General features: G+C 43.9%; 2 gene segments (V, D, J or C); both read right to left on the reverse strand.

Annotated features, from left to right (window-relative positions):
- Positions 1-197: 197 nt before the first annotated feature.
- LOC111823935 lies at positions 198-3,569 on the reverse strand. The segment is given in 3 exon segments: positions 198-266; positions 3,132-3,442; positions 3,524-3,569. Coding segments are annotated over 3 exon segments (426 nt in total).
- Positions 3,570-5,725: 2,156 nt separating this feature from the next.
- LOC111823936 lies at positions 5,726-6,540 on the reverse strand. The segment is given in 3 exon segments: positions 5,726-5,859; positions 6,114-6,413; positions 6,495-6,540. Coding segments are annotated over 3 exon segments (480 nt in total).
- Positions 6,541-12,202: the final 5,662 nt, after the last annotated feature.

Here is a 12,202-nt window from a genome sequence, read left to right on the forward strand (position 1 = left end):
CAGAAAACACTGGGCTTGCCTTCCAGTTATCAAGTTTGGCTCAAATAAACTCTTAAGTAAATATCTCCAGGGGATGTGCTGCAGCGATGGGGAAGGTGACAGGCGATGAGGCTTACCTCCAGGGGGCAGTCTGTTCTGCTTCACGGTCATCACCCTCTCCTCTGGCTGTTACATGTGGGTTGTCTTCTGGCCTCAGTTTATTCCTTATCGGAGCCTCGGCCCCTGGGCTCATCGCTCAGTACTCGGTGGACCATCATCACACCCTTCTGCACAATGGGTATGCCTTGTGGCTGATTCACGTGGAGAGTCCTTGTGTGCCATGGTATGTGCAAGTCTAAAGGCACCACAGATGGTCGGGCTCAGCTACTCTGGTTCCTGCAGACGTTCCCCTTTGGGAGAGCCTCCCTCTCCATCTTGATTGCTCACAGACCAAAACGCCAAAAACAAACTTAAAGGAGGTACCCAACCTTTCCCTGCACTGACATCCACCTCACTCTTATTGGGGGATGGTGTGCTTACTCCATCTTTCTGTTTCCTGGAAAGTCACGACCCTGTAGTTATTCATTATTTCATAGTCTCTGCTTGGGTTTTAGTGGATAATAGGAAAAGGATGTATCTTTCCCATTCTGCAGACTAACCTACTTGGCAGGGTACTTCTAGCTACCCTCCCGAAGGCCTTGGCTGTGTTGGTGCTCTCTCCCTGCCATCTGGGTTAAGCCACGTACTGAATTTGCTTGTTGGTATACCTGTGCTTCCACCTTTTCACTGAAACACCTTACCCATAACACCTCCATCTTAGCTGATTAGGGGTTGCTTTTTGGTAAGGTAAAATCTGTTAGAGTGAATTTACGGAAATCCAACTCAGATTTTTTAGAGGCATGGTCTTCTCCTAGGGAAACAATGACAGTAGTATTAATGGTGTCAGGAATAAGATGGCACATTATAGAATTAAATGGATTAATGAATAAAATGCTGTGAATTGTACCCCTCCCCCCAAAAAAATCCTCCACAGGCTTACAGGTTCTCATGTCAATGACTTCAAAGTGGTTCATTTATGTTGTGGATTTTATGCTGATTCAACTGGCAGGGAACCTGCCAGAGTGTCACAGGGGGACACGGCACAGCTGGGGAAGCCTCCTTTCCTTCCTTCTTTTTTATACACTTTCCTTGACTCCAGAGAAGAGGCCAGGGGATGGAGACTGCAACCCGGGCATGTGCCCTGACCAAGGAATTGAACCATGACCTCCTGGTTCATAGGTCGATGCTCAACCTCCCAGTCACGCCTGCTGAGCTGGAAAAAGGCGGGACACTTATGTCCATGACAACCAACTGCAAACTCGTCTCATCTCCAGCACCTGTGAACTCATTTGAACTCATCCCATCCAGGTAGCAGGTTTTTAATAATTGTGTGCACTTCCCTCTCCACATGGGGAAGAATGGTGTATGAACGTATGTTGTCAATGAAGAAAAGATTACCTGTTGAGGTAAGAAATGTCCAACATGTAGACAATGTTATATAAGATTTTATTATAGCCAAACTGACGAGAACTGTTGGGGAGCAAGATGTCAAATTCTTCATAGAATAATCTTTTACAGCTGTGTTTGTGCATTTGAAGTTAAGGAGGGAAGTTGAGGGATGACATGGAGGGGGGAGAGAGCAAGGTGGGACTGGATGCCAGGATAGTGAACAGGAGGTGCTCTCTCTCTCTTTTCTAATCTTTATTGTTGAAAGTATTGCATAGGCCCCCCTTTTCTCCCCATTATCCTCTCCTGGTTCATTCCCATTCCCTCCCCAGACCCTCACCACCCTATCGTCTGTGTGCACGGGTTAGATATATATGAAGACAAGCTCATAGGTTGATTTCTTCCCAACCACCCTCCCATGCCTTCCTTCTGAGGTTCCATAATCTGTTCATGCTTTTGTGTCTCTGGGTCAATTTTTGTTGATCAGTTTATTAGGTCCATTAACAATGCAGCCATTATGGAAAACAATATGGAGTTCCATCTAAAAATTAAAAATGGAACTTCTATTTGACCCAGTGATCCCACTTCTAGGATTACATCCTAAGAAACCCAAAGCACTCATCAGAGAGAATGTGTGCACCCCTGTGCTCATAACAGTGCAATTTACAACAGCTAAGCCTTGGAAACAGCCTAAGTGCCCGGCAGCAGATGATTTGATAAAAAAAAAATGTGGTACATCTACACCATGGAATACTATGCAGCCATGAAAAAGAAAGAATTCTTACCATGTGCAACAACAGGGGTACGTCTGATAATAAGTTAATCTCCAAAATGTATAGGAACTCATACAACTTAACAAGAGGAAGACAACAACACAATTGAAAAATGGGCAAAGGGCCTACGAGGTAAGTCTCCAAAGTGGACACACAGATGGCTACGACGTGCTCTCCTGAGGGTGGTCATGCTGATGTCAAAGGTGTGTTAACCCAGATGCACAGGAACAATGGACGGGGTGCTTAAGGCAAAGATGAGCCCTTTAGTAAAGAAGTCATAGGCCTGGGGCGTGCCCACCCCCAGGACTGCCCAGGTAGGAATGTGTGATCAGAGCCTCCTGTGAGGGTCCTGTCAGTCACTGAGTTTTGTCAGATTTACGACAGAGCCTCCTTTTTGCTCACAAATACAATCCCCCAAACTAGACATAGCAGAGGGCTTTCTGTGAGCTCTGTGGCTGAGCCTCAGAGCAGGAATCTCTTCTGTCTCATTCACACTTTTATCCTCGCCTCTAAAACAATGTCTGGCACATAGTAGGCACTTCATAGGTATTTGTTGACTAAATCACTATTTCATGATTACCTAGCACAAAGCCTGGCACAAAATGAGGAACTCACTAAACAGAGCCCAAAACAGCCCAATCCGTTAAACTGCAGACAAAAAAAAGCCATGGTTAGATTAGGGACCTCACCCATAGTCCTACCCATGCTAGTGATTTCCATTATGTTACTGCTTCGAGGAGGAAATGGTATGTTTGCTCAACTCTCCACCTGCTCCTGGTCAGGGCCCTGTGCTGGTACTGAGCGCCCCCTGCTGGTCATGGACGCTCCCTGCAGCCCAGCCCTGCTGTCTCTTCAGGGAGGTTTGTGTCTGGGCTCACACTAACTTCCCCTCACTGTGTCTCTTGCACAGAAATACACGGCCATGTCCTCGGCTCTCAGGCTGCTGAGCTCCATGTAGGCTGTGCTCGTGGACGTGTTTCTGGTCATGGAGACTCTGCCTTGGAACTTCTGTGCGTACTTTGTGTCTCCATTGCCAGGGTAAATCCTCCCCTTCCACTCAAGCCCCTGTCCTGGGGCCTGTCGCACCCAGTGCATGTAGTAGCTGGTGAAGGTGTATCCAGAAGCCTTGCAGGAGACCTTCACGGAGGCCCCAGGCTTCCTCACCTCAGCCCCAGACTGCACCAGCTGCACCTGGGAGTGGACACCTGTGGGGAGGAGACAGGAGTGAGTGGAATCCCCCTTGACTCTCCCTGGACCCTCCTTAACCCAGGACAGGAGCCCCTTACCTGTCACCATGGCCACCAGGAGGAGGGCTCTCCAGCTCCAGTCCATGCTGAGGGCTGTGCTGTGAGCACTTCTGTAGGGGAGGGTGTGGCTGTGGGTGATGCCCTCAGGGCACAGACTTACCCATATTTAACGTGGTCTACCTCCTCTCTTTTGCATATTCATGAGGCAGAGTATTTCATAGCTGAGGTCTTGACCCCACCTGAGAGAAGATGGGTGACACAGGGACCATGTACACTGGGAGTCTGAGGGTCCAAGTCCTAATTTTTTTCTTTAAATTATACCTTTATTGTTGAAGGTATTACACATGTCACCTTCATCCGCCATCGACATCTTCTAGCCCTGCCCCGGGTGCCCAGGTCTTCACCATCCTATTGTCTGTGTCTCTGGATGACCCACATATGCATACGAGTTTGTTGGTTGACCTCTTCCCACTCTCCCACCCGACCATAACTCCCTCTGAGATTCCCCAGTCTGCTCCATGCTTCTAGGTGTGTGGATCCATTCTCTTTATCAGTTTATTTTGTTCATTAGATTCCACATATGATTGAGATCATGTGATACTTGTCTTACTCTGACTGGCTTATTTCACTTAGCATGATACTCTCCAGGTCCCTCTATGCTGTCCCAAAGGGTAAGAGATCCTTCTCTTTTACTGCTGCATAGTATTCCGTGGCATAAATGTACCACAGCTTTTTTACCCACTCATCTACTCGTGGGCATTTGGGCTGTTTCCAGTCTTAGCTATTGCAAATTGTGCTGCTATGAAGATAGGGGTGCATACATTGTTTCTGATTGGTGTTTGGGGTCCCTTAGCATATATTCCTAAAAGTGGGATCAGTGGGTCAAATGGCAGTTCCATCTTTAATTTTTTGAGGAAACTCCATACTGTGTTCCATAGTGGCTACACCAGCCTTCATTCCCACAAGCAGAGTATGAGGGTTCCATTTTCACCACATCCTCACCAGCACTTGTCATTTGTTGATTTATTGATGGCAGCCATTCTGAGAGGTATGAGCTGATACCTCATTGTCCTTTTAATTTGCATCTCTCTGATGGTCAGTGATTTTGAGCACTTTTCTTCTATCTCTTGTTCATCTGTATGTTCCCTTTGGAGAATTGTGTATTTAGGTCCTTTGCCCATTTTTTAAATTGGATTGTTTGTCTTCCTTTGGTTAAGTTGTATGGATTTCTTATACATTTTGTATATTAACCCTTTATCACATGGATCCTTGCCAAATATGTCCTCTCATACTGTGGGCTCCCTTTTCATTTTGAAATTTGTTTCTTTTGCTGAGCAGACACTTTTTGTTTTGATGTATTCCCATTTGTTTATTTTCTCCTTAGTTTCCTTTGTCCTGAGAGATTTATCTGTAAATACATTGCTATGAGAGATGTCTGAGATTTTGCTGCCCATGTTTTCTTCTAGGATGTTTATGGTTTCCCTACTCACATTGAAGTCTTTCAACCATTTTGACTTTACCCCTTTGTATGGTGTATGTTCAGGTATTGTTTCATTGTTGTTTTTTTTGCACGTTTATCTGTCCAATTTTCCCAACAATATTTATTGAAGGGAGTGTTGAGACTCCATTGTATGCTCTTGCCTCCTTTGTCAAATATTAATTGAGCATAATGGCTTGGGTAGATTTCTGGGTTCTCTATTCTGTTCCATTGATGTATATGCCTGTTCTTGTACCAGTACCAGGTTGTTTTGATTATTATGGCTTTCGAGTATAATTCAGTTTCTGGTATTGTGATCCCTCCAATTTTGTCCTTCTTTCTTAAGATTGCTGTGGCTAATTGTGGTCTTTTTTGGTTCCACATAAATTTTTGGAGTATTTCTTGTAGTTCTGTGAAATATGCTGTTGCTATTTTAGCAGGGATTCATTATGTCTGTAGAGAGCTTTGGGTAATATAGACGTTTTAATTATGTTAATTCTACCAAACCATGATCACGGTACATTTTTCCACTTCTTTATATTTTCCTCTATCTCTTTATTCAAAATCCTGTATTTTTCTGAGTACAAGTCTTTTACTTGCTTGGTTAAGTTGATTCTTAAGTATCATAATTTTTTGATGCAATGGTAAATGGATTGTTGGTTTGGTGTCCCTTTCTGAGAATTCATTATTGGTGTATAAAAGTCCCATCGATTTCTGGGTGTTAATCTTGTATCCTTCTACATTGCTGAATTCTTTCCTTAAATCTAGTAGGTTTTGGTCAAGTCCTTTGGGTTTTCTCTGTACAGTATCGTGTTGGTGAGGAGAGTCCTCATCACTGCCCACATGTCCTCTGCCAGCAGCAGTGCTACCCCCTCCTCTGGGGTCTGCAGTGAGAAAGCTGGAAATGAGAGCCTCAGAGAAAGAGCAGGAGCCTTCCCTGGAGGCAGCTGAGAGCTTGAGAGGAAATCCCTGTGCCCAACAGGAAGGCCCTTCCCCCCCCACCTCCCTCTGCCCCAGCTCCTAGGGCTGCTCTCTGTGTTGTGGGTCCTGAGCGCCCCCTGGTGTCCCTGACGCTCCCTGCTGCCCAGCCCTGCTGTCTCCTCAGGGAGGTTTCTGTCTGGGCTCACACTGACTTCCCCTCACTGTGTCTTGCACAGTAATACACAGCCGTGTCCTCGGCTCTCAGGCTGCTGAGCTCCATGTAGGCTGTGCTCGTGGACGTGTCTCCGGTTATGGAGACTCTGCCTTGGAACTTCTGTGCGTAGTTTGTTTCTCCATCTTCAGGGTCAACCCACCCCATCCACTCAAGCCCCTGTCCTGGGGCCTGTCGAACCCAGTGCATGAGGTAGTCAATGAAGGTGTATCCAGAAGCCTTGCAGGAGACCTTCACGGAGGCCCCAGCCTTCCTCACCTCAGCCCCAGACTGCACCAGCTGCACCTGGGAGTGGACACCTGTGGGGAGGAGACAGGAGTGAGTGGATTCCCCCTTGACTGTCCCTGGACCCTCCTCTACCCAGGACAGGAGCCCCTTACCTGTCGCCATGGCCACCAGGAGGAGGGTTCTCCAGCTCCAGTCCATGCTGAGGGCTGTGCTGTGAGCACTTCTGTAGGGGAGGGTGTGGCTGTGGGTGATACCCTCAGGGCACAGACATACCCATATTTAACGTGGTCTACCTCCTCTCTTTTGCATATTCATGAGGCAGAGTATTTCATAGCTGAGGCCTTAACCTCACCTGAGAGTAGATGGGTGACACAGGGACCATTTTCAGTGGGAGTCTGAGGGTCCAAGTCCTAATTCTTTTTTCTTTAAATTATACCTTTATTGTTGAAGGTATTACACATGTTCCCCTTCATCCCCCATTGACACCTTCTAGCCCAGCCCCAGGTGCCCAGGTCTTCACCATCCTATTGTCTATGTCCCTGGATGATGCACATATGCACACGAGTTTGTGGGTTGACCTCTTCTCATCCTCCCACCTGACCACGATTTCCGTCTGAGATTCCCCAGTCTGCTCCATGCTTCTAGGTCTCTGGATCCATTCTCTTCATCAGTTTATTTTGTTCATTAGATTCCACATATGAGTGAGATCCTGTGATACTTGTCTTTCTGACTGTCTTAATTCACTTACATGATACTCTCCAGTCCCTCCTGTTCTCAAAGCATAAGAGATCCTTCTCTTTTACTGCTGCATAGTATTCCCTGGCATAAATGTACCACTGTTTTTTTACCTACTCATCTACTTGTGGGCATGTGGACTGTTTCCAGATGTTGGCTATTGCAAATTGTGCTGCTATGAAGATAGGGGTGCATACATTGTTTCTGATTGGTGTTTGGGGTCCCTTAGCATATTTTCCTAAAAGTGGGTTCACTGGGTCAAATGGCAGTTCCATCTTTAATTTTTTGAGGAAACTCCATACTGTTTTCAATAATGACTGCACCAGCCTTCATTCCCACAAGCAGTGTATGAGAGTACGCTTTTCTCCACATCCTCTTCAGCACTTGTCATTTGTTGATTTATTGATGGCAGCCATTTTGAGAGGTTTGAGCTGATACCTGATTGTCCTTTTAATTTGCATCTCTCTGATGGTCAGTGACTTTGAGCATTTTTCCTTTATCTCTTGTTCATCTGTATATTCCCTTTGGAGAATTGTATATTAAGGTCCTTTTCCCATTTTTTAAATTGGATTGTTTGTCTTCCTTTGGTTAAGATGTATGGGTTTCTTATACATTTTGATTATTAACCCTTTATCACATGAATCCTTGCCAAATATGTCCTCCCATACTGTGGGCTCCCTTTTCATTTTGAAAGTGGTTTCTTTTGCTGTGCAGACACTTTTTATTTTGAAGTATTCCCATTTGTTTATTTTCTCCTTAGTTTCCTTTGTCCTGAGAGATGTATCTGTAAACACATTGTTATGAGAGATGTCTGAGATTTTGCTGCCTATGGCAGGGGTGGGCAACCCCTGGCATGCGTGCCAAACATGGCACAACAGTAACTTTTGCTGGAACACGAAACTCTCTCTTATAATCTTCCATTTCCAATTTTTGTGAACATTTGAATGACTTAAATGTTAAATTACAAGGAACTACAAGACACTTGATGTTATATTTGGTTACATAAAGGCTTTTGAAAAGAAACTGGAAGTCTTTAAGTGGGATGTGGATGGTGATAGATTTAGATATTTCCCAAACCTCAAGAGGCACATCAAAGACCTCCCAAAACATGACAGAACAGACTGTCAATGCCTTCAAAAGCTGTTTTTAAACATCATCAAGTCAACTATTGAGCAGTTCTTCTCAAGATTTGAGAAATTCAGAGAACTGGAAGAGACAGCAAAATTCATGAGGTTTCCAGACAGCATGAAACTGGAGGAACTAAACTTACGTTTTCATGGATAGACATGGCTGACTTTGAAATGCAGTTGATTGAATTTCAGAGTAGCTCAATTTGGAAGCAGAATTTTATTGACATTAGATTTGACTTGGAAAACATTGAAAAAAAGCGATTAGAGACAGGAGTACCAGAGAAAAGTGTCGAAAACAAACTATTGAGAACTTGGAATGCCATTCAGAACATTTTTTCTGTTTAAAAAACTTTGCAACAGCATTACTCTCCATGTTTTCATCCACATACGCTTGTGATCTTTGTTCTCAGTGATGAATTTTGTTAAGTCTCATAATAGGAGTAGCCTGACAGATGAAAGTAGTAGCTCGTGCATATCTCTGAAGGTCACAAAATATAAACCTGATCTAAAATCTTTGTCATCAGTGATGCAGCACCAAAAGTCCCACTGATAATATCAAACGGAGTCATAAAGATTTCTGTCGGACTATCAGTGTACATGTATACAGTAAATAATAAATGTATTAGCCCAGAAATTGACCTGAACCAATATGCTCAATTAATATGTGACAAAGGAGGCAAAAACATACAATGGAGTCAAGATAGTCTCTTCAATAAATGGTGTTGGGAAAATTGGACAGATACATGAAAAAAGTGAAACTAGACCACCAACTTGCACCATACACAAAAATAAACTCAAAATGGATAAAGGACTTAAATGTATGATGGGAAACCATAAAAATACTAGAAGAATCAAAAGGGAACAAAATCTCAGACATTTGCCAAAGCAATTTCTTCACCGATGCAGCTCCTAGGGCATTGGAAACTAAAGAGAAAATAAACAAATGGGACTACATCAAAATAAAAAGCTTCTGCACAGCAAAAGAAACCATCAACAAAACAACAAGAAAGCCCACTGCATGGGAGAACATATTTGCCAATGTTATCACCGATAAGGGTTTAATCTCCAACATTTATAGGGAACTCATACAACTCAACAAAAGAAAGATAAACAATCCAATCAAAAAATGGGCAAAGGACCTAAATAGACACTTTTCAAAACAGGACATTCAGAAAGCCAAGAGACATATGAAAACATGCTCAAAGTCACTAATAATCCGAGAAATGCAAATCAAAACAACAATGAAATACCATCTCACACCTGTCAGAATGGCTATCATCAACAAATCAATAAACAACATGTGCTGGAGAGTATGTGGAGAAAAAGGAACACTCCTGCACTGCTGGTGGGAATGCAGACTGGTGCAGCCATTATGGAAGACAGTATGGAGTTTCCTCAAAAAACTAAAAATGGAATTCCCATTTGACCCCGTGATCCCACTTCTAGGAATATATCCCAAGAAAACAGAAACACCAATCAGAAAGGATATATGCACCCTATGTTCATAGCAGCACAATTCACCATAGCTAAGATCTGGAAACAGCCTAAGTGCCCATCAGTAGATGAATGGATTAGAAAACTGTGGTACATCTACACGATGGAATACTATGCTGCTGTAAAAAAGAAGGAATTCTTACCATTTGCAACAGCATGGATGGAACTGGAGAGCATTATGCTAAGTGAAATAAGCCAGTCAATGAAGGAAAAATACCACATGATCTCACTCATTTATGGATAATAAAGACCATTATAAACTTATGAACAAAAATAGATACAGAGCAGAGCAGCCTCGAACAGACTGTCAAACTACAGGGGGAAGGAGGGGGAGGGTTGGGTGGCAGAAGGGGGGGGTAAGAGTTCAACCGAAGGACTTGTATGCATGCATATAAGCATAACCAATGGACATAAGACACTGGGGGGTAGGGGAGGCCAGGGGATTGTCAAGGGTGGGGAAAAAAGGAGACATATGTAATACTATTTGTAATACTGTAAGCAATAAAACAATTAAAAAAATAATACTAGAAAAATAAATAAATAAATAAAATAAAAAATAAATGTATTTTTTATTATCACATACTGTGTTTTTGTCCCTCAAATGAATTTTATTATTTCTTCAAGGTTCTTCACATTCGTACACCTTAAGAGATATCAAATAGGCGTAACATGTTCTCATAAAATTAGGGTTGGTACTCAGAAGAATTTTGAGTCAGATAATTTGCTGGTTTTGGCACGCACTCACAAAAAGGTTGCCCACCCGTGGCCTATGGTTATTTCTAGGATGTTTATGGTTTCCTTACTTATATTGAAGTTTTTTAACCATTTTGAGTTTACTCCTGTGTATGGTGTATGTTCGTGAATTGTTTCATTTTTTTGCACGTTTATCTGTTCAATATTCCCAATAATATTTATTGAAGAGTCTGTTTTGACTCCATTGTATGCTCTTGCCTCCTCTGTCAAATATTAATGGAGTGTAATGGCTTGGGTAGATTTCTGGGTTCTCTGTTCTGTTCCATTGATGTATATGCCTGTTCTTGTGCCAGTACCAGGCTGTTTTCATTACTAAGGCTTAGCAGTATAATTTGATATCTGGTATTATGATCCCTCCAACTTTGTTCTTCTTTCGTAAGATTGCTATGGCTAATTGAGGTGTTTTTTGGTTCCATATCAATTTTTGGAATATTTTTTGTAGATCTGTGAAATATGCTCTTGCTATTTTGATAGAGATTACATTGAATCCGTAGAGTACTTTGGGTAATATGGACGTTTTAATTATGTCAATTCTACCACATTCATGATCACGGTATATTTTTCCACTTGTTTATATCTTCCTCTATATCTTTATTCAAAATCCTGTATTTTTCTGAGTACAAGTCATTTACCTGCTTGGTTAAGTTGATTCTTAAGTATTATAATTTTTTGATGCAATGGTAAATGGGATTGTTGTTTTGGTTTCCGTTTCTGAGAATTCATTATTGGTGCATAAAAGTACCATTGAATTTTGGGTGTTAATTTCAAATCCTGCTACATTGATGAATTCTTTCCTTAAATCTAGTAGGTTTTACATTGAGTCCTTCGGGTTTTCTCTGTACAGTATCATGTTGGTGAGGAGAGTCCCCATCACTGCCCACATGTCCTCTGCCAGCAGCAGTGTTACCTCCTCCTCTGAGGTCTGCAGTGAGAAAGCAGGAAATGAGAGTCTCAGAGAAAGAGCAGGAGCTGTCCCGGGAGGCAGCTGAGAGCTTAAGAGGAAATCCCTGTGCCCAACAGGAAGGCCCTTCCCTCCCACCTCCCTCTGCCCCAGCTCCTGGGGCTGCTCTCTGTGCTGTGGGTCCTGAGCGCCCCCTGGTGTCCTGAGCGCCCCCTGCAGCCCAGCCCTGCTGTCTCCTTAGGGAGGTTAGTGTCTTGGCTCACACTGACTTCCCCTCACTGAGTGTCTCACACAGTAATAAACGGCCGTGTCCTCGGCTCTCAGGCTGCTCATTTGCAGGTACAGCGTGTTCTTGGCGTTGTCTCTGGAGATGGTGAAGCGGCCCTTCACAGAGTCGGCGTAGTATGTGCTACCACCACTACTACTAATGAGTGCGACCCACTCCAGCCCCTTCCCTGGAGCCTGGCAGACCCAGCCCATCCAGTAGCTGCTGAAGCTGAATCCAGTGGCTGCACAGGAGAGTCTCAGAGACCCCCCAGGCTGCACCAGGCCTCCCCCAGACTCCACCAGCTGCTCCTCACACTGGACACCTGCAAACACAGAGACACAAGGTGGACTGAGAATCACATGGAAGCACCAACAGGCACAGGCACAGGTCTCAGCGCTCCCCACTCCTGAGAACGACCTTGAGAAATGATCAGGAGGAAAATGCAGCTTGGCACCAAGTCCATGGTGGGGCCGCTGGGATCCTGTCTCAGGTGCTTGGGTTCTGGGTGTCTCCCCAACATGCCAGGCAAGGCCCCCTTTTATGAGCAGGAGGAGAGCCCCATTTGCATGGAGTCTGCAT

This window comes from Myotis lucifugus, unplaced genomic scaffold (genome assembly GCF_000147115.1).
Source record: "Myotis lucifugus unplaced genomic scaffold, Myoluc2.0 scaffold_752, whole genome shotgun sequence".
In the NCBI taxonomy this organism is placed as follows: Eukaryota; Metazoa; Chordata; class Mammalia; order Chiroptera; family Vespertilionidae; genus Myotis; species Myotis lucifugus.